This window comes from Mustela putorius, unplaced genomic scaffold, assembly GCF_011764305.1.
Source record: "Mustela putorius furo isolate JIRA1106 unplaced genomic scaffold, ASM1176430v1.1 tig00003962_pilon_pilon_pilon, whole genome shotgun sequence".
Lineage (NCBI taxonomy): Eukaryota > Metazoa > Chordata > Mammalia > Carnivora > Mustelidae > Mustela > Mustela putorius.
In genome coordinates, this window is record NW_025422106.1 from 24,764,400 (window position 1) to 24,788,989 (window position 24,590).

Sequence of the window (24,590 nt, forward strand, 5' to 3'; positions counted from 1 at the left end):
TTTCCAACAGTTGTCCAACAACTGTTTGTTCTTGGACATCATCATGACTCTTGGGATTAGCAAGCCAGTGAAACCCAACTTAAAATGGCTTTAAAAAGTATGTCGCCAGGGGTGCCTCTGGGTGGCTCAGTGGGCTAAAGCCTCTGCCTTGGGCTCAGGTCATGATTTCAGGGTCCTGGGATTGAGCCCTGAATTGAGCCCTTAATCGGGCTCTCTGCTCGGTGGGGAGCCTGCCCCCCCCACCTGCCTCTCTCCCTACTGTGATCTCTCTCTCTTTGTGTAAAATAAATAAATAAAATCTTAAAGAAAAAAAAAAAGGTATGTCGTCGATTGAAAGACCATGTTAAGATAACAATGCAATGGGATCCTGGACAGAATACCTGGAACAGAAAAAGGGCATGGGTGGAAAAACTGGTGAAATTCAAATAAGGTCTGTGGCTTAGGTAATAGTCATATACCAGTGTCAATTTTTTGGTTTTAGTTGTACTACGATAAAGTAAGATATTTCTATAAGGGAAAGCTGGGTAAAGGGTATATAGGAACTCTGTATTATTTTTGCAACTTTTCTCTAGGTCCAAAATTAGTTTTAAAAAATTAAGTTAAAAAATGCACAAATTGGGTGGCTCAGTGAGTTGAGTGTCTGCCTTTGGCTCAGGTCATGATCCCTACAGTCCTAGGATCGAGCTCACAATCAGGCTCCCTGCTCAGCCCAGAGCCTGCTTCTCCCTTTGCCTACCACTCCCCATGCTTGTGCTCTGTCTCTCTCTGTTTCTCTCTCTCTCTGACAAATAAGTAAATAAAATCTTTTTTAAAAATGCACAAATTATGGGGTGCCTGGATAGCTCAGTCATTAAACGTCTGCCTTTGGCTCAGGTCATGATCCCAGAGTGCCGGCACTGAGCCTGCATAGGGTTACCTGCTCACCGGGAAGCCTGCTTCTACCACTCCCATTCCCCCTGCTTGTGTTTCCTTTCTAGCTGTGTCTCTCTCAAATAAATAGACAAAATCATTGAAAAAAATGCACAAATTAATGGTGACCACTTAAAAACATAAGTGTGGAGGGAGGAGGGGGGTTCATTGGTCTACATAACGGAAAGAGGCGGGGGGATATGGGATGCAGGTAGAGCTGGATCCAGCAGCTTGATTATTAGCGATTGTCTCCATCTCTCCTGCTTTTGCTTCTGGTGTGATAGGCCAGACTTCCAGGCTGATATTCCGCCATTTTTGCCACCCAAGAGTTTGTATTTCTCAATAGTCTTGTTTTGTTTATTGATGCATCCCTAGCATCTAACTTGGTGTGTTGAATGAATGGCTCCAGCAAAAGTCCTGAGACTGACTGTCATTGGTTCAGACTGAAATCAAATCGTGTGACCATCTCCAACCCAATCAGTATGTATTACTTTACCTGGATCACATGGGTAGAGTCAGCCTCCCATCCCACCAACAGGGGGGACTGAAATAGAAGAAGGGCAGTTCCCCTTTTGGGAACTGGGTCCTCTTATTAGAAGGGTTGCTGACAAACCAATATATTCCCCACTTTTTCTCCTAGAGTGGTCCACAACATAGACCTACACTGGAAATGTACAGGCTTAAATTCTCATGGGCGCCGGGTGTGCTGAGCTCCTTAACTACAGCCTCAGCATAACTCTCATTAGTGAAATATAAGAATTGGGCTCATTTCTGGGATCCTGGGCTTCTTGCAGTTGGATCAGATGGGATTGGGTGTCAGGGAAGGGGAACTGGCATGGCTGAAGATGCCAGAACCCCAGGATTCTTTCCTGGCCAACACAATGGGCTCCTCCAGGCCTGGAGCCCTTCTGGGCTATCTCTCCCAATCCTAGCCAGGAGCCTCCGCTCTAAGGTCTCATTTGTTCATTTGGATTGGGGCAGCATGGGAAAGAGTCAGGGCTAGCTGAGCATTGGGATGCTTCAAATGAGTACCTTATGCCTTGTGAGGAATATTCAGTGGGAAGACTCCAGAGTCTTAGCCCCCAGGCTGACCCAACCCCCCAACTGACTCCCAAACAACTCTCCATGTCCTCCACATCCTCTCCCACACCTGCAGGAACAGAGGCTGGAGTAGGGCAGAGTGCCCACAGAGAAGAGGTCTAACTTGTGTGTTTTTCACATAATTTTATTAAGAATAAGGCATATGACAGTCACCCCTAAAGCATAGGGCTCTATTTCTGTGGGTGAGTGAGTACACTCTGAAAAGCATTGGATTAAAAAGCGCAGCCAACAGAGAATTTGGAGCAGGATTCCTCTGCCCCACCCGTGGGGCTCCTGCCACTTGGTTCAGAAGCCCTGCGTGTTCCCCATTCAAGGCTGGCACCTTAGGGAGAGGGTGCTCAGGGATCCCCAGCTCTACACTAAAGAGAGACTGTTCCACACCTTCCTGGCCTCCTTCCTCTCCATTGGGAGACCTCTATTCTACTGCTGATATGGGGTAGGGCTATCCCATTTCAGCCCTGGAGTGGTCTCCCAAACTTCAGACCACTGTGGGTGGGATATGGGGGGCAGGGGTACACAGCCTCACCTTGCATTGCCCACCAGTCCCTGGCTGGCTTCCAGAACAGGGAGGGGTCCCCACCTGCCGCTCTCTCTCCTGGGTCTGTCCACACTTGGGGTATGGCTGGACCTCCCCCTAGGGCAGAGTGTTCTTGTCAATGTGCCCGTTCCCTAGTGGGGATTCGTGCTGCAGAGAGGAGGGGAGGAGGAGGGAAGAGACACAATTCTTTCTCTTCTAGTCACCCAGACATTCCAGGGGCTTAGGAGAGGGGGGGTCTTTCCTTTGGCAGGGTGGGTCCCCAGGCTAGAAGAGGGAGAAGGCTGGAGGCTAAGGAATTTGGGAATCCTGAGGCCAAGGGCAGGCTACAGACTCCCAGGCCCAATCTGCTGCACTGAGGGTTCTGTTCCAAACCCCAGAGGCAGGTGGATGGAGGGGAGTCTTTAGTCCATTATTTCCAGGAGAAAAATGGAGAAGAGGACTTTGTTAAAATTGGAATCCTGGATCTGCTTCAGCCCCTCCCCCATCCGGCTAAGTGGAGGAGGAGGGCTGGCCAGTTTCCCTTCCCAGACCCTCAGGTGAGAGTCAGCAAGTCAGCCGCCCCCAGCACTCTCAGAACCTTTCATCTGGGGGATCTCTAAGCACCCCACAAATAATTAAGTGTCATTATCACTGGTCGCTTAGAAGAGGGATAGGAGTTTGGAGGTGCCGATGGGGTCACTTGGGGAGAGACCAGCAGGCCACTGGAGGCTCCCTGGGTAGGGGTGTGGTAGAGGCCCCCAGCTAGACACACTGGGTCCCCAGGAGGTAAGGGAGGAAAAGGGCTATTGCTATAGAGCTGGGGAGAGGCCAGGTGGGCATAGCTATGGCTTTTAGTAGGTGGGTGGGTAGATAAACTATGTCACCATCTCTGTAGAAGAATCAACATAACAAAGTCACCCTGTTTACCCCCAGCATGTGGTTGTGGAAGCTCAGGGTGTGGGTGGGCTGCTCCTTCCTATACAGTCCTTGGGGCCCCATCACCACAGGGCAGCCAAGAAAGAGAGAGGCCTCCTCACGGGGACACCTCTGAAAGGGAGGCAATAGGATCAGGGGCACAGTGCGTTCCACACATCTGAGAGGAGACACAGAGGGCAGAGGCACAAGAATGGGGTGGGAGAGGAGGGTAAGAGGCCAGGACGGGCAGAGCAAGGACCCCAGGTCATCACTGTGGCCCAATTTAGACTGAGGGAGAGAGAGAGAGCACTGTCTGTCCCAAGGACGTTCACACCTTGGGCATTTGCAGCCCAGTGGCTGGAAATAATCCGGATGAGGCCCGGTTATTGCTCAGTGGTCTCAGCAGTCCTGAGTGCAGTCAGCTGGGAGAGGACAGCATATTTGTGGGGGCTGGGAGCGTGCTCACTGGTTTTACTTCTTGCAGATTGACACCCTCTGAGGTACAGAGCGAAAGGGAACATGATGGCAGGTTCCTCCTGTTCATTACAGGGCCCATGAGGGGAGAAGGGTTCCCCACCCCTAGAGATTGATTCTGCTCATCTCCCAGACCTTGGGTGACACACAGAATGCTCGGCCTCAGCCAGGGCAAGACCTGCCAGGATGTGCTATCCGTGAGTGAGGTAAAGGCCTCTCCCTGCCCCATACTCCCTCAGCAGCCCCTGGAAAACCTCACAGGCACTTAGGACTCAAAGCAGGACCAACAGAGGAGGCATGGCATGGGGGAAGGGGCTCTAGGGTTTGTCTTTCTAGGGGCTGGCCTTGCAGTGGGGGCCATGTGCTGGACTGGAACTGCATTTCCTTCCTGCCTTGGGTCAGGAGAGGGGAGCTGGGGAGAAAGTAGCTAGGAGGTGGGCTGTCCCACTTTCCATTTCACCACTCTCCCTTCTAGACAGAAGGGTTATATACATTGAATACCCGCCACTGTCAGTTCTGGTAGGATTGGGTGCATCCCTGGAGGAGACCAGCCTGGGGATTAAGCTGTGCTCCTATCCACCAGCCCTCACAGCCAACTCAAACCTCTTATCAACCACTGCCACTTCCAGGAACCTGGCCCTTCTTCCCACCTCTAGGTGCAGCTGGGCAAAATTAGCACCAATAAACAGGACTAGGAAAGCTCCCAAGGCTGCCTTCAGGTTCCCAGCTTCCTCGAGAAGGGGAAGGCGGTTTCTGCCCTTCTACAAGCCTGAAGGAGCAGCTGACTCCAGCGGACCCTGTGTCCCCCTCCCCTTGCTTCACTAGCACAGCTCCCAGCCTAAATACTTATGGGTGGGAGGGGCATTCTGGGGAAGAACAGGACTGGAGACAGCTTTAGACCAGGTTCTGCCATCTAACCCATTCGGTACTCCTCTCCAGAAGTTCAAACTTCCATCGCGTCACACTTTCCCTACCAGGGACTCTGGCAGGAAATGCCTTTAAAGTGTTGGGTGCTCACCGGTAAGGACTATCAGCGGGGTCGGGGTAGGAGAAGCGGCGTCAGAGGAAAAAGGTCCAGCCGCTAGCCCGAGCCGGAGCCTCCCTCGAAGGAAGGCTTGGCGGGAAGGGCAGCCGTGCGGGGCTGGGGAAGGTCCGAGAGAGGAGCCTGGAAGGCCTAGGGGTGCTAAGTGCCACTGCGTTCCTTTTGTAGGCCTGCCCAGTCTCCCCCCTTCGCGTCCAACGATTGTCAGCTTTCCCGGGACAGGGGGAGACCCTCGCCCCCGCCCCTCCCTGCAGCAGGGTGGGGACCACAGAAGCCTCCGTACTGCGAGTCCTCTCCACAAAAAAAAGGTGCACTCTCTCAGCCCCGCGGAGGAGCCCCCTCGGGGGAGAAGGATACAAAAAGGCTAGGGCGGTAGGAAGAGCTGGGGGAGCTGGGGCCGCCTCCGCTGGATCCCTGGAGGAGCGCCGGCTCCCGCGACCCCCGGGACCCGGCTGCGTGGCCCAAGATGCGTCCCTAGCCGGAGGCCGAGCCGGCCTTCCGCACTCCCCACCCCACAACCCCTCCGCCTACTCCGGCTCCCCGGGAGCGCTAGGCGGGCTGGGCACGGCCGGCGGGCCGGCTTGGTCCGGGGGCTCCTGGGGAGGCGGGTGGCGCGGGCTGCGGCCGCTGGGCCGCGGGGGCCTCCGGGGGTAGAGGAAGAGCGCGGGGTCGGGCATGGGGTCGATGTCGTCCAGGGCGCGGGTCGCGCGTTCCCAGGCAGCCCAGTCCCGGCCCGGGCCCTTGGCTGTGGCCTCGGCGGCGGGCGGGCGGCGAGCCCGCTGTGCGCGCCGGCGGGGCCGGGGCTCCGTGGCGGCGGCGGTGGCGGCGCCGGGGCCCGGGCGCGGGGTCTGCAGTCTCTGGCGCGCCGCGTGCAGCTGGCAGGAGAGGTAGGCAGCCGCCTCGGTGTGCTTCTGCAGCTCGGTGCCCAGCACGGTGGCACGGTGGCTGCGCCGCCGCAGCTCCTCCAGGAAGCGGCGCTCTTCTGCGCGCAGGCTGCAACGCAGCGCGGACACCAGCGCCTCCCGCTGCGCCACCTCCCGCCGCAGCTCGGCGTTGGCGGCGGTCCGCGCAGCCAGCTGCGACTCCAGCGCGCGGCACTTGCTCTCCAGCTCCCGGGACGCCGCCTCTGGGGAGGGAAGACGGAGAGGAGAGGTGATGGTCTCCGCCAGGTCGACCCTGCACAGCTCGCCCACCCACGTTACAGAGCCCCGTTTCGCCCTCCCTCCCCACTCATGGGCTAGGCTAGCCTTCCTTTCTCTTCCTCGGGGCCCTTGGACCTATCCTACCCTTTGGCCTGTCTGATTCGTCAGGTTTCAGCTTAAATGCAAAACCCTCCCTGGTCACTTATGCACTCCATAAATATTTGTTGAACCCTTACTATATGTATTGTGCTAGGCATAGGGGATATGGAGGATAATAAAACATTCCTCATGAAGCTTACAGCAAGCATAGTGGGAGAGGTATAGTACATAATCACGAATGAATGTGAGCTTGCATCTGTGACATGTGCCAAGGCCATGACTCACAGGAGACTGTGATCTAATGAGGCTTCTCAACAGAAAAGCCACTTAGGCTAGCAGGAGTTGGAAGAATGAGTTGGAGTTTAGTGAAGAGCTTGAGAGGAGGGTGGTTTGCACAGAGGAGCTGGTGCAAAGGCTCCAGGGTAGGAGAAACATGCAAGAGCGAGGGACTGAAAGACTTGGGACCTGGGAATGTGGAAGCAAAAGGGAATCAGTGGGCCCTGGGGCTTGTGGTTTCTTTCTTTCTTTCAAAGACTTTATTTATTTATTTGACAGACAGAGATCACAAGTACCCAGAGAGGCAGGCAGAGAGAGATGGGGAAGCAGGCTTCCTGCTGAGCAGAGAGCCCAATGCGGGGCTTGATCTCAGGACCCTGAAATCATGACTTGAGCGGAAGGCCGAGGCTTTAACCCACTGAGCCACACAGGTGACCCTTGCAATTTCTTTCATAGAGCATTTGTTATGTTTTGTAATTTATGTGTGTTATTTATTGTTAGCCTTTGCCCACTGCACTGAGTTTCAACACTGGATATATGTTAACTACCCAGAGAGCTTTAAAAAATAGTTTCCTGGGCCCTAACAAAGACCGACTGAATCAGGATCTCTGGGATTGGACCTGGGAACTGACACGTCTTCAATGTGCAATGTGTCCATGTAATTCTAATGTACCCACAGAGTTGAGGATCGCTGTCTCCCTGATCATGAGCTCCATTTCAGCAGGGAACACATCCTGGGATTAACACATGTGAGTATTTGTAGAGATAGAGATAGCTGGAAGGTGACAAAAGGTAGGCAAAAGGTGACTCTGGAAAGGATAGGAAAATCAGCAAATGGTGGGGGAAAAAGAAAGGGAGGCCAAACCCACTGAGAGACAAGATAAAAATCAGGACACTGGGCAATACCTTGAGCTCAGATGACCCCTGAAACCCTTTCAGAGGAAGGATAGTAGGTGGGGTGAAGGTTGCTGTTGTTACGGAACTGGTGTTTGGGATGTATGCCTCCTTTCTCCAAGTATCAAGACAGGAAGAGGTTGCCTCTAGTTGCCACTTAAAGAAGTGGGAAGAATTCGTTCAAGTCTATAAATGTTTATATCTTTATGCATGAATATGCAAAGCAATTTGTACGACTCTCAATGTTTTACATTAAACTTAAACTTTCAACTTTCTCCATGCCTAAGTCTTGGTCATGTATGTAGCACTTGATCTAATCAGCAGCACATCAATATGGCAGGGAGTCCCATCCCTGTTAAATCCCTCCTGGCTAAGAAAGACTATGTGGTGATTCATTTTAAATTAACCATTTACCAAGTCCCTCTCCATGTCTTACACCTGGAGACAATGGATAACACCCAGTCCCACTTCTCAGAGATCATATAATTTTGGTGATTAAGATCTCAACAATGGAACCCCTCCCCTTTAAAAAAGTTTTAATTGTAACAAACACCAAATAACATGGAATTTACCACCTTAACCAATTTTAAGTGTACAGTTCAGTAGTTTTAAGTAAACTCACATTGTTGTGCAATAGGTCTTTAGAACTTCTTTGTTCTGCAAAACTGAAACTCTGTGCTCATTGAACACCATCCCCCTGCCTCCATTTTATGGGTGAAGTAATAATCTGTAAACAAATGTTTTAGTGGAATTGCTATGTGTCAAGAAGTCGTGCTTTTGTAAAATGAAGGATTTGCTGATGTGCATGTTTCTTTTTTCTCCTCATCTAGATAAAGTTCCTTCAAGTCATGGACTCCACATTACCATTGTGTTGTATCTCATCATTCAGCATCTTGTAGGGTGTGGACCACTGACCATAGAAATCACTTGTGCAAGGATGGGAAAGATGAGAGAGGTAAGTCATATAGAAAGGAGTAAAGTCAACCAGATGGACTTCTTGGGTACCATATCTGTCCTGTGTTCATTTTCCTACTTTGGATAGAGAATGTGTATACAGGGTGTGGTGGTACAGGTTGTTCATTGCACATTGTAACCCAGATGAGTAGGCAAATGGGGCTGACATCCAGCACTCTGTTCAGCAAGTTGAGGAGTGGCTGTCCCCCATGACTGGACTAGGGACAGAGAAGGCTTGCATCCTACTAAGTGGTAGGGAAAAGGTGACTGTTGGGCTGTTGTGGCATTTCCCCATCAGTCATCCTTCTCTTACCTTGCTGATGAGACTGGGCCTCTCTCATCTCCAGATCACGAGTCAGTTCTGTGGGGAGGACAGAAAAGAAAAGGTAGTCGTGTGTGTGTGTGTGTGTGTGTGTGTGTGTGTGTGTGGTGTATGAGAGAGAGAGAGAGAGATCAGGGAATCACAACGCTGAGAAAGTGGCAATATTAGCATCCTTAGAAGCCATCTGAACCACCTTCCATACCTATTTTACTGCAGTCCAGTGAGAGGAAGAGATGAATAGAGGTGCAAGGCACAACCCAAGCCTGATTGGCCTGATTCTAAGCCCAGAGATCTTTCCTGAGCAAGGGCCATGAGCTGCATTTGGAGGTTAGTTCAACCCTTGGACTGAGGAGCCCGGCTTGCTTTTGGGGGCTGGGGGAGTATTTGCTCCTTCCCAGCGGTGATATACAAATATCTAACGTGACAGCCAATCAGAGCCACTCTGGAGCAGTGCAGGGCACAGCCCCTTTAGGGTTTAGTTGGTGTATATGGGAAGACTGGAGGGTCCTGGGCTGCTTGGGGGCCCTGGAAGGGGACTCAGGGCAGTAGATATTTACCAATAGGGTACATGCGTTTCACTATTTTCACAGCCAGTACTGCTGTGCCTGTGTTATTTTCTGAATATCAGCCAGGCTCCTTTCCAAACCCTGTTTCCGCCATATTCCGCAAGGCAAGGAATGGGGCTGCAAGGAGGATAGCGCCACCTGGTGACCGAAGGCCTACATGGCGCTCGCCTCTGCGCTGAGGGGGAGGGGTCAGCTCGCTAAGGGTGCTGGTGTTGAGAGAGGTTTCAGCCCAGCCACTACCCTTGCACCTCCCTGTCTTTCCAGTCCCCATTCCTTACCGCCCAGAATGCCCCATCCCTCGGCCAGCTGAGTTTGATAATTTTTTCAGCCCCACCCCAACTCCCCCAACTACCCCCTGGCTCGGCTGGGAAAACGGAGGGAGTCCAGCAGCTGCTGGTGACAGACAGGATCTCCTCTGCAGCAAGTGTGTGTACCTGCAGGGATGCAATCTGGTGCCAAAAGGGAAGAGATGTGGACCTGGGAGTGGGATAAGGTAGCAAATCTCTGGGATCAATGCCCAGCAACACCTACACAGTCTAGCCTTTGGGCCCTCTGCCCCTCCTTACTGGCTCTTCCCTTGGGACGCCAAATGTTGCTAGGAGACCTAGAGCCAGGGTACCTGGGCCTTTTGCTGTGACCTGAGTCTGAACCTCCTTCCTGGAGCTCCAGGGAGGACCCTGATGCCTCTATCCTCTAGGGCTTCCTGGAGCCAACTTGGCCCCTCCTGCAAGGCCCCAGAGTAGCCCAGGGGATTTGGTTCTGCCACTATCTCCCAGTGGGCCAGTTACACCCTTAATCAGGGAAGTTGGGGGAGGGGACTGGGCTCCACTCTCCCATCCATCAGATATCCCTGCCCATCTTCTGGCCAGATCCACACCTTTAGAAGAGCATGCAGGGAGATCAGATACCCTGTGTGACCTTGGGCCAGTAACGACACCTCTTTGAGCCTCAGTATTCTCCTGTGAAGTGGGGACAAAATCACCCCTGCTTCTCAAGGGGCTATTGCTAGGATTAAATTAGAGAAAATAAACAGAGCACCCAACCCAGGGCTGAGTCAGTGCTGAATATTTGGGCCAGTTCTTGTTACCATGCAGGCTGCCCCAGCACCCAGAATATACCCACCCATATCTTAAACTCTTTTAGTCTGAGTGGCACCCGTTTCTGGCAGGCTCTTTCTGAAGCCCTCCCCAGCTAGTTCCTACATTAGCTCATCCCCTCTTTCATCCCTCTCCCAGCTTCTGAGTCCTGGTTTATTTTATTTTTATATATATTCTTAAAGATTTTATTTATTTATTTGATTTATTTGTTTATTTGAAAAAGAGAGAGAGAGAGAGAGAGGCTTCAAGCTGGGGGAAGGGCTGAGGGAAAGACCATGCGGGGCTTGATCTCAAGACCCTGAGATCATGACCTGAGCCAAAACCAAGTTGGGCGCTCAGCTCAACCAACTGAGCCACCAGGTGCCCCTATATATTTTTTTAAAGTTTATTTTATTTTTTAAAGTAGGTTCCATGCCCAACAAGGGGCTTGAAGTCACATCACTGAGATTAAGAGTCCCATGCTCTACTGACTGAGCCAGCCAGGCAGCCCTCTGAGTCCCTATTTAGTCTCCTTGAAAAAAATCTTTGTTTTGCTCCCTTCCCCTCACTCCTCCACCCCTTGGAAGAAGGGCCTTATTCAGGTATTTCAGCCCCAAGAGTGGCTTCTTCAGGCCAGCCCAGAGTTATTTTTATCTCTGTAATCAATAAAAAGAGGCTGCAGTCCCATACCCAGCTGGGAAGGGTGGTGGGGCTGTTCTAGCCTCTTACACTTTCTTGGGATCCTGGCCTATGTCCTGAGTGGAAGAGCCCAGGTCTTCAGAATTAGGGCAAAGCAAAAAGAAATTAGGGCAAGAGCTGTAGGGTCTTAGGGTATGTTCATTCTGGTTTTCCTTTAATGTTTTCACGGCAATGAAAAAATGCATCCGGCAAGGACATCAGGCAGGGGCGAGTTGGTGTGGGCCATCCCTGCCCCCTGGGCTGGCCTCTGCTGCCATCCAAGTTTCAAGGAAGATGGCAGGGAGCCTGGCCTAGGAATGTAGCAGCTGCTTCTGCATATGGAACCAGAGGATGTGGTGGTGGAGAGTCAGGACGATCAGCTTCTCCTGCCACAGAGTGAGAACCCAGGCAGGTCACTCAGTTTCCCTCTAGAGAATGGGGAGCCTCGCATGAGCAGGAGCTGCAAGGGCAGTAGAAGTCTGAGTGTCTTGGGGAGAAAGTGTGCAGAAAGTTGCAGAGGCATGCACAGCTGAGCATCTGGAGCTCTGGGTTCTAATCTTGGCTCTGTCACTAGCATATTGTGTGGTGCTCTCTCTCCCTCTCTCTCTTAGGGTCTCAGTTTACCTTTTTGTATAATGAAGACATTGGGCTGTTCCAGCTGACACATTCCATGAATCACTGACTCTAAAGCCTGTACTTGGAGACTCAGCCTGGGTGAGCACTTTGGCCAGAGCCCAGCCTCTTAGAGGGCAGGTGGCTGAAGCCTGAGGTCCAAGAGCAGAGTTCAGGCCTAGGTTTTGGCTTCATTTTTGGTATCTCCTTCTGTTTTTGTTCACAAATCCAGTTGGTTGCCAAGTCCGTCCCTTCACTCAGTCTCCCCCCACTCATCTTCCCCTTCCTACCCTTTCCCTTTCCATCTCTCTCCGGACCATTTCATCAGCCCCACCATGAGTCTCTCTGCCTCCCTCCCAATTCACCTTCACCTTCCGTACAATTCGCAGTGCAGTGTGACGCCCTTCAGAAACCTTCCGTGGCTCCTTACTCCCCAGGAGAACAGGCCAAACTTCTTAGCCGTCCTGATATTTGTCAGAGTCTTCCATGATCTTCCCGACACCCCTCCTCCCTCCCCTCCCCTTGCCCTTCTCTCCCTCCCATCCTCCCCCCACTCCTCACCTGAACAGCGTTTCTGCAGCCTCAGGATTTCCAGGTGCAGGTCTCGCAGCAGAGCCATCTGCTCCTTTTTCAGGAAGCTGATGTGGCGTTGTACACTCTGGATCTGATGCTCCAGGGACACGGTATCCATGGCAACCCAGGCCTGGGCCCCACCTGGGTGGAAGAAGATAAGGTAAACCCCCATCCTGTGGGCCTGTCTGCCCTGCCCACCCTCAAATCCCTCTGAGCCTCCTGCTGTTGGGGCTCCCATTGCCACCAGGCAGATGGTTCTATGGCTGTACTCATTTCCCCTGTGTTTACTCACCCAAGTGTCACCTGTGTGTTGTCGGGGAAGTTTTTATTCCCATTTAACAGATGAAGAACTAGAGGCCTGGAGGGAAAAAGCTGCACTCCCCTGCCTGCCTGTAACTTTGGCCTTTCTGCTTCTCAGAGAGGAACACAAATAGAGCCGCCAAGTCAGGGAAGGGAGACAGAGATAGGCTGTAGCTTGCTTCTTAACCAGCTTTGGGCAAAGCCTCTCTGTTTCTGGGCTCTTGGTTTTCTCATGGTTAAACTGGAGGAGCTGGGGAATGGAAAAATGCATCCCACCAGCATTAAGCAAGGGTGCCCACCAGCCGGCAGACCAGAATGATGGTTAGAGCACATCCTATCCCAACCCAACTCCATTTCTCTGACTTAACCTTAATCCGGGACTCTGGGCCCCTCTAGGTCGCAGAGGAGGAAGATCTGATGAGTATTTTACGAACACCAACTCTGTGGGCTGAAGGCAGGTGGCAGAACCCCTTTTTATTTGTTCATTTATTTTTAAAAAAAGATTTATTTATGTGACAGACAGAGATCACAAGTAGGCAGAGAGGCAGACAGTGAGAGAGGAAGAAGCAGGTTCCCTGCTGAGCAGAGACCCCGATGCAGGGCTCGATCCCAGGACCCTGGGATCGTGACCTGAGCCGAAGGCAGAGCCTTTAACCCACTGAGCTACCCAGGCACCCCCAGAATCCCTTTTTAAAAGAGGAATGGCTGGCTCAGTCAGTGGATCATGTGACTCTTGATCTTGGGGTTGTGAGTTCAAGCCCCGCTGGGTGTGGAGATTACTTAAAAATAACATCTTTAAAAAAAAAAAAAGAAGAGTGGGAGACCTTGAGAAGGAGACCCATGCCAGTGAATCCATGGTGAACACATAAGACACTGTGAAGGGAGGGGAGTTCTGCACCCCTTCTTAACCATGCCCTGGCTTTGCAGCCCTCCCCCTTTTGACACCATCCCTTTCCCAGGAAGTCTCTCTTGTGATGATCACCATCCTAGAGAAGCATAAGCAGAGGGCAAAAACAGGAGGCAGAGTTCTCACCTTTTCTACCAGGGATTCCCTAAGCTTTTTTTGTTTGTTTGTTTTGTTTTGTTGTAAGTTTTTAAATTTATTTGAGAGAGAGAGAGAGAGCGAGCATGCAAGCCGGTGAGGGGCAGAGGGAGAGAATCTTCATGCAGACTCTCCGCCGAGTGCAGAGCCCAACACAGTGTTCCATCTCACGACTGCAAGCCCATGACCTGAGCCCAAACCAGGAGTCCAATGCTCAACCGATTGACCCATTCAGGCACCCCACTTCCTAAACTTCTGGAGGAGCTGTTTCTACCTGCCCCAGAAATTCCCTGGGCCTTGGAGAGAAAGGCCAGTTGATGGACCACTTTTTCGAGCAAATGGTCCCCTCCAGACTGACTTTGATATAAGTCCCTGCAAATCCAGATTTTCATTTGTAGGGTTGCATCAAGCAGGTACACTTGAGAAACTCACATTGGTCTCTTGGACTCCCCTTCCTTTACTCCCTTAAGCTAACCAAAGAGGCCTTTCATTTCAGCAGGGGGTTGCCCTCTGGCCTGTGGCAACCACTGACTACATTTACATTACTACATCTGCTATGTTTAAGAACTTTATACACATTACCTTGCTTCAGCTAACTGCCTTTAGTAGATGTTACCACCCCCATTTCACAAATAAAGAAACTGAGGCTTGGGGCACCTGGGTGGCTCATTACGCATCTGCCTTCGGCTCAGGTCATGATCTCAGGGTCCTGGGATTGAGCCCCTCATTGGGCTCCCTGCTCGGCCGGCAGCCAGCTTCTCCCTCTCCCACTCCCCCTGCTTGTGTTCCCTCTCTTGCTGTGTCTATCTTTACCAAATAGATAAATAAAATCTTTTAAAAATTTTTAAAAAGTTAAAAAAAAAAAAAAGAAACAGGCTCAGAGCTGAAGTGATTTGTGCCAGTTCACGTGGTCCATAAGTGGTGGCAGACCCAATTCTCTCTCTTTTTTTTTTAAAGGATTTATTTATTTATTTATTTATTTGATAAACAGATCACAAGCAGGCAGAGAGGCAGGCAGAGAGAGAGAGGAGGAAGCAGCTCTCCGCTGAGCAGAGAGCCCGATGCGGGGCTCGATCCCAGGATCCTGGGACCATGACCCGAGCCGAAGGCAGAGGCTTTAACCCTCTGAGCCACCCAGGCACCCCCAGACCCAATTCTCTTACTGGGTCTTTTGAATCCAAAATAGGTTCCCAATACTCACTCTGAGAACAGTCCTGGGTTTGAATCCTGAGTCTTTCAGTTACCTGCTGTGTGACTTGGGGCAAGAAAGTTAACTTCTCTCCATCTTTTTTCCCTTCTCGGTAAAATGGGGCTAATGGTAACAGTCTTAGTCTAGTTGTGAGAATTAAATGAGATTAAAAAGTGCAGATCACTTCTCTGTCTAGTGTGCAGGTAGGTTATTCCTTGTCTTGATTTGCTCCTTTATTCCTCATACCTTCAGTAATCTATTTGTTGCCAGCTATGGGGGTATGGGAGACACACTGATGAACAGAACAAAATCCTTGCTCTCGTGGAGCTCACAGGATGAAAAGAACCAACCAAACAAACAAATAAATGCATCAAATAAAAATAATATTGGTAAGTATACAATTATAATCTGTGAAGAGCACCCTAAAAGAAACATACAGAGTAACGTGGAAGAATATAAGGTGGGACCTAGTTTAGATTTGGGGACAGAGAAGGTCTCTCTTTTTTTTTTTTTTTTTTCAGAGAAGGTCTCTTAAAGAAAGTAATTTTAAGCCAAAACCTTGTGACAGGCAGAATTCTAAGCTGGTCCCCAAGATTCCTAGCCCCTGGTAGATATGCCCTCCTGCATCTACCCCTTTGAGTGCGGGCAGGATTTTGAATGTGATGGCTTTTTTCTTCTGTGATTAGAAAGGATTTTGCAATGTAATAAAGGTTTCTAATCAACTGACTCGGAGTTAATCGAAAGGGAGATTATTCTGGGGGGCAGTTCATAGGGCCTGTACTGAAGGAGTAAACCACCATGCTGTGCGGCAGCCCAGGGAGGAAGCCACAAGGCAAAAACCTGAGAGAGGCTGCTGGTAGCTGAGGATGGTTCCTGGCAGGCAGCTAGCAAGCTGCGAGAACTGCAGTTTGACAGCTGCAAGGAAGTCAGTTCTACGAACTACCTAAGGGATCTTGGGAGTGGGTCTTTTCCCTAGTTGAGCTTTCAAATGAGAATGCAGCCCATCTTAATTTCAACCGTTTGAGGCCTTCAGCAGAGGACCCAGCTAAAATATGCCAGACCCCACATCCTTGGAAACTGTGACTTAACACATGTATGCTGTTTTAAGTCACTTAGTTTGTGGAAATTTGTTATGCAGCAATAGAAAACTAATAAAGACTTGAAGGAAGGGTAGGTGTTAGAAGCAGAATAAAGGGAAGGACATGCCAAGCAGGGAACAGCATTTGTGAAATTCCTGAGGTAGGCTAATAATGATAGCTTACATTTATTCAGTGCCTATTATGTGCCAAGCCTTGTGCTAAGTGCTTCACATGATCTTTTTTTTTAAAATTTTTTATAAGATTATTAATTAATTAATTTATTTGGCAGAGAGAGAGAGAGAGAGATCACAAGGAGGCGGAGATGCGGGCAGAGAGTCGGGGGAAGCAGGCTCCCCACTGAGCAGAGAGCCTGATGTGGGACTCAATCCCAGGACCCTGAGATCGTGACCTGAGCCAAAGGCAGAGGCTTAACCCACTGAGTCACCCAGCCGTCCCTCACATGATCTTTTTGGGGGAACAGAGACATTGTTACTGCTGGTGAGAATTGAAGTGTAATGTGTCAGGGAATGGTTGCAGGAAGTAAGGTTAGCAAGAAAAGGATTGCAGAGTCTTGTAAATCATGCGAAGAATTTTGCATGAATACTAAGTGAATTGGTAAGTTATTAACGGATTTTAAGCAGAGGACAGACATGATATGATTTGCATTCTTAAAAGATCACTCTGGCTGGCTGCTCTAGGGAGGGTAGATTAGAGGGGACAGAGTGGATGTGGGAGGTGAGCTGGGAGAATGTTGCAGTGGTCAAGCTGAGAGAGGATGAAGGCCTGGACCAGATGAGGGAGGTGAAGACAGAAGTTTCAGGTGTATTTGGGGGGTAGAATGGTCAGCATGTGGGAACGGAATGATTAAGTCATGGTGACAGGGTGGGTGAATGTTCAGGATGTCTCCCAGTTTTCTGGTTTGGGCAACTCAAGTGTGAAGGCACATTTTCTGGCTCTTTCTACACTTCTTTGTCTTTGACATTAGATCTCTTTCACAATGGACCTCTAATCTATAATCACTCCCTAGGTGATTTTGTCCAAGTCTATGGCTGTAAAAACTATTTATATGCTGACCCCCACTCTAACTCTCCCGTGCACTCTAGACTGACTATGTAACACCTCCATTTCGATGTCTAACGGGTCCCTCAAACTTACAAGTTCCATTGCTGAGCTCTTCATCCTACAAACCTTGCCTACTGTTCACCATCTTAATAAATGGCACTGGTTTTTGCCCATTCACTCAGTGGCTCAGGCCAAGAACTTAAGAGTTATCTTTGATTCCTCTCTTTCTTCATATTCCAGACACTCCATCTGCAAATCTACTTGTCTCTACCTTTGAAAACGTGTATGCTTAATCCAATCAGTTCTCACCATTTCCATTGCTGTCACCCCAGTCCCATCTATGGCCATCGCTCTGATGTACCCTGTAGTAGCCTACTGACGGGCTTCTTGCTTCCACTCCTTATTTGCCATGTAGCAGGTGGCGTTCCTTTAGCAAATCTGATCATGTCTCCCTGCTCCCCACTTATAACCCTCCAACCTTCCCATCATACTACCTAATCCAAATTTCTTATCAGATCCTATACAATTACCCCAGGCTCTGTTTGCCCTCATCTACTACTGTGCTCCCACTGCTGGTTCCACCCCAGCTACTCGGGCCTCCTTACTATTTCCTGAACATGCCAAACACATTCTTGCCTCAGGGACTTTGTCTGTGCTGTCCCCCCTCCCAGGAATATCCTCAGGAATATCCTTCACCCAGATACCCTCATGGCCCACTCCTCCCCTTCATTCAGGATTCTGCTCAAATGTCATTTCCTTAGGGCCCTTCTCTGATTACCTGATTTAAAATAGAGCCCTCTGTCACTCTCCATTCCCTTAATCTGCATTGTTTTTCTTCCATGAACTTATTACCACATGAATATATTACATTTTGTTTCTTGTCTCTTTCCTCTACCAGATTGTTGGCAACACAAGATGAAGGACTCTGTTTTTGTTTCCTCCTGTTCCCTAGTGCCCTAGCACAATCTCTGGCAAATAAAATATACTCAATAAATACGCAGGGAATGCACGAGTGAGTGAGTTTGTGGAGCTGGGGAAGACTGAAGGAGGGAGAGATTTACAGAGAAGGGGAGATCAAGCTTAAGACAGGTTAGATTCTGGGGCGCCTGGGTGGCTCAGTGGGTTAAAGCCTCTGCCTTTGGCTCAGGTGATGATCTCAGGGTTCTGGGATCAAGCCCCACATCAGGACCTCTATTCAGCAGGGAGCCTTCTTCCCTCTCCCCCTCTGCCTGCCTCACTGCCTACTTTGATCTCCGTCTGTCAAATAAATAAATAAAATCTTAAAAAAAATATGTTAGATTCTACATGCTCAAGAGACCTGAACAAGGAAACATCAATGCCAAGTACGCAGTCGAATATCCTGGTGTGTAACTCAGGAGAAGCAGATGAGCTGGGTCTGTGCTATTGCGTAACCATGTTGGGATTTGTGTGCCTGTGTGTCTGCACATACCTGAGACTGGGTGTGCCTTGAGGAGTGCATGTATATGTATACGCTTGTTGGGGGGTCCTGCTTCTCTTGCATCTGTTTCTGTTCTGTGTACATCTGGAGGATGAAGGGATGTGAGCCTCTGCTTATGAGGAAGAGAGAAAATGTCTGTTCCCAACCTCTGAAATGCAAGTATTTCTGAAGAGTAAAAGCCCTTTCCATACAGCCCTGGAGACTGGACCCTGGCCACCGTGAGGGGCTGAGCCAACCAGCTGTTTCTGAGCCTTCCCAGAAGGACTTGAGGGTTTGCTTCCAACTAGGCAGGCTGCTCTTCTCAGGGCAGAAATTTGGGTCACAAAAGATCTTGGCAGATATTCTGTCTTACACATGATTGTTTAGTTTGTTTGAGGGAGGGTGGGAAATGGGTTGGGGAACGGGAACTACAACACAGCCCTCTCACATGTGGCTGTCACACACACTTCAGAAGGCCCAAGCCAGGAAAATGTCATAGAAATGTCAGACATTCCCATAAAAATGCAGTCTTGGAGCCCTCTGGCTTGAGAAGGAGCTTGTGCCTGAGGACTTGGTCCAGACTGGTGACAGTGGCAGAAAGGTTAGGGTTACCAGCTTTCTGTTCAGCCCACATCCAGCCCAAGATGCCTGATCTCATGGGTTAAAGTGAGAAGGGTCCCTTGCCTTTGTCCACCGTCCTGACCACCTCAGAGTCTATATTGTTTCTGCTGCCTACGTTCTCCTGATACTCCTAGGTTCTTCTTTGTTTTAATTTTCTAGCTTGATGAAAAATGTTTATTAAAAATTGTTTATTTAGGGGACGCCTGGGTGGCTCAGCTGGTTAAGCGGCTGCCTTCGGCTCAGGTCATGATCCCAGCGTCCTGGGATCGAGTCCCGCATCGGGCTCCTTGCTCAGCCGGGAGCCTGCTTCTCCCTCTGCCTCTGCTTACCACTCTGTCTGCTTGTGCTCACTCTTGCTCCTCTCTCTCTCTGACAAATAAATAAATAAATAAAATCTTTTAAAAAATTGTTTATTTAGAAATTAAAAAAAGGACCTGTAACACAGAGTTATGTGTGGAGTTATAGAGTTAACTCCAAGTACTTTGGACGCGCCTCTCATCTGTCTGAAACTTACACAATTCTGATTCTAAGGCCTGGGCTTCTGGTTTCTGAAAACAATCTCACCCCCCTACTTGTCTTTTTGGAGCTTGCGAGTAACTATTTTTCTAACCATTTTTCTTCGAGCCATCTGACTCTAACTGACATGGCAAGGAGGAAATTGTAGTTCTTTCCCTTTTCCACTTCTTATAGTTCTTTGGGTTGGAAGAACCATGAAAAGAGAAGAATCATAATACTCAGGGCTCAGAGGGGTCTTTGAGACCACCCTAATGTGATCTCAAATCACATAGTGGTTTGCAAATCTTGCTCTATAGAGCCCAGAGTTCTGCAGAGGGGTCTCAGAAGTTGCCAAAAATGGTTAGGGGCACAAGGCAGGGCTAGAGGCTTTGCTCTTTTTACCCCTCTTTATTTTGATGGTCTTGTACATACAAGTTCATTGGAGAGAAGCCTTCTGCTAATCAAAGGTTTGAAAACAACTTTTACAGTCCAGTCTTTCCTTGGGTGGCTAACTACTCCCCCTCCCTTAATCTGCTCAATGTCCCCTGGCCTCTGCTGCCATATCTCACCCTCAGGCAGACAAAGTGGCTGGGAGAAGAACCTGAACTGAAGACTCTTGCTTTCTGCTTGTGTGGAGTTTGCACTTTCTGCCATCCCTCACCCCCTGACTGCTTCTCTTGTCCCAGTTTCAATGTCACCCTTAGTGTTTCTTTTCTCTTTGGGGCTGAAAGTATTTATTGAGTCAACAAATATTCTTGTACTGTTCTGAACATCAATATCCACATTTTGTTAAAAAAATTTTAAGTACGCCTTCTTGGTTCAGGGAGAATGTTAAACTCATTTTTATAGTCAGGGCAGGTATATTAGGACAGGCATGGCAATAAATGTATAAATGAATTATGTTCTTTATTTTTCTTAGTCCTTATTCCTCTTTACTACCTGACTTTGAGGCCTGGGGTTGAGGGAGAACAGAGACTTAAAAAGTCTTTCTCAGATATGGAGGCACAGGTAATAATACTTATAATAATCATCAATGCATAGGTAATACTACTTACAGAACAATAATAAATGGCTGGCACTGTTCTTAGCATTTTATTTACATTAACTCATTTCTCTTTATAACGACCCTGCATGAAGCTTCTATTAGCATGTCCACTCTGCAGATGAGGAAAGAGGCTCAAACAGGTTAAGTATGTTGCTCAATATACACAGCTGTAGTGGCTGGCAACTAGGAGCTCCCCATTGGGTTCCCACCCTTCATTAAGGCCCTTCAAATCCAAGCACAGTCCACATTTGCAGTCTGATCCCCTCCTTTTAGGGATTCTACCTTTTTTTTTTTTTAAAGATTTTTTATTTATTTGTCAGAGAGAGAGAGAGGGAGAGACAGTGAACACAGGCAGAGGCAGAGGGAGAAGCAGACTCCCTGCCAAGCAAGGAGCCCGATGTGGGACTCGATCCCAGGAAGCTGGGATCATGACCTGAGCCGAAGGCAGCTGCTCAACCAACTGAGCCACTCAGGCGTCCCGGGATTCTACCTTTTACTGCTCTCACAACAAACTCTTTTCATAAACATGGATGGACATTCCACCACTCTATCTCTGCCTCCTGAAACCTGCCCCATCCTTCAAGGCACTTCTCAAAAGCTACCTTTCTTACTGAGTTTTTTCCCTTACCCTCACCAAGCTGGGATGACTCTTCCATCTCTGTGTTTGCCAACCACCATTATGCCATGTATCACACTTCTACACCCATGCTCCCCATGGTGTGTGCCTCCCTGGCTTCTGCTCCAAACCATAAGCTACCTGAGGTCAATACTTTGTCTCTGGGAATCCTTTGTATGGAATATGTGTACAACGAATGTTGGTGAAATTGGGAGAAAGAGTTGAGTGTTACTGGGAGTCACTAGGGCAAGTAAGTGTATGTATTAGAAAGTAATCCCCACCCCCGACCCCCCACCCAAGTCCTTGGTTTCCTGGGGACTTTTCTTGGGAACAAGAAGTCAGCCTTTGACAGATGTCTGGGACTCTGCAAGGTGGGTTTACCTGGCCAGTGGTGGAGCCACCTTCTCCAAGGGTCTCGTGGTCCTCTCCACACCAGAACGCCTCCTCCCCTGTTACCCCTAGGCTATGGCTTCCCCCACTCCACTGAAGATTTCAGGACCCCCAACCTCAGCAAAGCTGAGGATCCAGGGATATGGGAGTGGCCTGTATGAGGAAACTGGAGCGTCCATCCTCTTTAGTCTGGTGTTCTGCCTGATTATGCCTCCAGTATGACTCCCAGAGGAGGCAGAGGGGGAGATGGAGACTAAGGAGGACGGGGAATAGGGGTACCAGCGAGGACAGGGAAAGGAAAACAGATGTGTGTGATAGGAGGTGGCAGGAGGTGGCGGTGACTCGACCTCAGGCCTCTCTGGACTCTTCGCCAGGGCCGGTAAGGACCTGAGTCTGGGCGGCAGAGGACAACTTCTGCCAGCAGCTCGCGGGTCTTGTCCGCCTCCCGCGCGCTGCGGTGCCCAGCCCAACGCCAGCCCTCCCAGGGGAGTTGGAGCTCGGGCCCTGCTGCTCCCCGCCCGGGGCCACCCCACCGCCCACCCCCCACGTCCACCGACCTCCTCACCTTCGGGACCTGAGGGAGCGACGGGCCAGCGGGGCCCTGGGACCGGGCCAGGCTGGGTGGGGGGAGGCTCTCTTCTTCCCCTCGCTAGCTGCGCCCTGGGTTCCGCAGCACCCGCCCGGGCTGCGACGCCATCAGCTGCTGCGAGGCTGCGGGGTTGTCGGGCCGGGGCTCCGGGGGGTTCCGGGGCGCCAAGGGGGGTCCGGGGCGGGCTCCAGGCGTAAACACCCAGCAACGTGACCGGAACTGGCGAACAAGCCGTAGGGGGAGCGAGGGGGGGGCGGGAGAGATAAGGGGGGAGGGGAGGGACCTGGTACTGGCGGGGAGGGGCCGTGGGCGGGGCGGGGGGAAGGGAGGCTGGCGGCGCACAGTCGGGGGAGGGGGAAACCAGGAACTCCGGGAACCAGGCCTGAGGACCCCGGCGGGCAGAACTCGGAGAGCTGGCTTTGGCTGGGAGCTGAAGGGAAACCCAGAGAACCCGCCGGACGCTTGGCGAGCAAGGGCGCGGCGGGCGGATCAGCACCGCGGACAGCGCTCAGGCGGTAGGCCGCGATCCGCTCCGCCCCTCTGCCCACCGACTGGCGTAGGAATCAGAGCAGTTCCCAACTGGCCCGGGGAAATGTTGGGGCGAGCTAACCAGGGGTTAGGAAACCTATTCTGTGCCTATTGGCAGTGAAGCCACTCCAGACCTCTCACTAGCTGTGTGACCTTGGGTGAGTCACATCACCTCTCTGTGTCCCAGTTGATAAGGCATCCTCTTTCCTGTGAGGGGCCAAAGAACCAAGAGAAGATCCTTTATAAACTCTGAAGTCCAGAACATTGGTTTTGACACGTTTCACTGTACATGGGAGACTTCTGGACTTGGGCTACTTGGCATCTAATTCGGGCTCTACAAATACCTGTCTCTTCCCTGGACCTTAGTCTCCTGATCTGTAAAATAGGATAATGATGATCTATGCAGGCTGTAAGTCTTTGATTTGTTGTGAGGATGAAGTAAATTAATATCTGTAAAGTGCTTAAAACAGTGCTGCATGCTCTTTAGGCATTCATATTCATGATGCAAGGGGCCAGGTCGCGTTGTGTGAGTGGAAGGTAGCCCAGCTCTAGGTAAGTCATTTCCATCCCTACCTTTAGGAGCCAGAGGAAGGGTCTGAGGGAATTCAGATTAAAGGGCTGATCTGACTTTTCCCATATCACTGCCAACCAGACAGTCCATGCCCTGCGCTTTTGGGCCAAATATCCAGAGAAGTCCTCGATCTTTGTCTCCAGAACTGGAAGACTCTGGCATATGGGCTTTGGAGAGGGTTTTGGCAATTCATTTGCCTCGAGGGCACCCTGTCTTCTCTCTGTGGATCCCTTTCCTCCCTGCCCTCCCCATTCAACTTTTAAGCCTTAACTGGACTTAGATGTCAATAAAGGCTTTAAGGGTTCTGGGTGGCTCAGTCGTTAAGTGTCTGCCTTTGGTTCAGGTCATGATCCCAGGATCCTGGGATCGAGCCCCACGTCGGGTTCCCTGCTCAGCAGGAAGCCTGCTTCTCCCTCTCTCACTCCCCCTGCTTGTGTTCCCTCTCTTGCTCTCTCTCTCTGTCAAAACAATAAATAAAATCTTAAAAAGAAAGAAAGAAAGGAGGGCTTTAGATGCTTCTAGAAGATTATAAGCCTCAAAAAGTTGAAGAAATGACTCTCTGTTAGGTCTCTTGACAAGTGGAGTTCCTATTTTGTTTAAAGGCATTTCAAAGCCCACTCTGTAGGAACTCTAGATTCTAGCTGTGCTTTGGGGGGGCCCAATCCTCAGTAAAATGGGAGAAGTAACATCTACTCTGCCAACAGGTTCATTATGGTGGCGTCAGGGGGTGAGAGTGAATGTGTTTTGTACAGATGGGATTGTTATGACCACATCCTAAATGTTTTTCTCCCTGTTCTGTATCAGCAGCTTTTCACCCCAAACAGTCCTGCTTTAGCTGTGTGTATGAGGGGTGGCCCTACTTCATGTGAAGCTCTAGCCTTGCTCCAAGAAGCACTTCTTACAGAGTTATGCTCTGAGCCAAGCTCCCAGCTGGGCACAGAAGGCCTGGCTTCTAAGGGGTGTCTTCAGGGCACGAACAACATCTCTGGCAACATGTGAAACGACAAAAGATGTGCACAAACACCCATAAAATAACTGAAAGTGATGGGCCAATAGAGATAAGAGAGTAATAGAGTTAGGGCCTGGACTTGGAGAAAGGGGATTCAGGGGCACTTCCTTGAGGACGTGAACAGTCATAAAGCCAGTACACAGAGTAATATTGAGCAAAGCGGACTGCATGGCCCTCTACTTCAGGTTGTAGGGGGACACAGACATGTGTCTGTGGAGATGACACTGGAAATGATGATGTTGATAATAATTAACGTCCATTAAGCACTTTCTTTGTGCTAGGCAATCTACTAAACAGTGCTTAAAAATCTTTACTATTTTCAAAATTAAACTTTTTTTTAAAGTAAACTCTACCCCCAACATAGGATTCAAACTCATGGCCCCGTGATCAAGAGTTGCATGTTCTGGGGTGCCTGGGTGGCTCAGTGGGTTAAAGCCTCTGCCTTCAGCTCAGGTCCTGAGATCGA

The 24,590-nt window shown here is 50.1% G+C and overlaps 1 protein-coding gene across 1 annotated transcript; it reads right to left on the bottom strand.

The window, feature by feature from the left end:
* Positions 1 to 2,123: 2,123 nt before the first annotated feature.
* On the bottom strand, positions 2,124 to 22,267 carry CCDC92B (coiled-coil domain containing 92B). Its single transcript, XM_045070263.1, has 4 exons — positions 21,993 to 22,267; positions 12,139 to 12,291; positions 8,637 to 8,684; positions 2,124 to 6,084 (listed from the first exon to the last, which is right to left on the bottom strand). Exons 2-4 carry the CDS (start codon positions 12,266 to 12,268, stop codon positions 5,486 to 5,488), a joined length of 777 nt encoding a protein of 258 aa, XP_044926198.1. The 5' UTR covers positions 12,269 to 12,291; positions 21,993 to 22,267; the 3' UTR covers positions 2,124 to 5,485.
* Between the last annotated feature and the right edge of the window lie 2,323 nt (positions 22,268 to 24,590).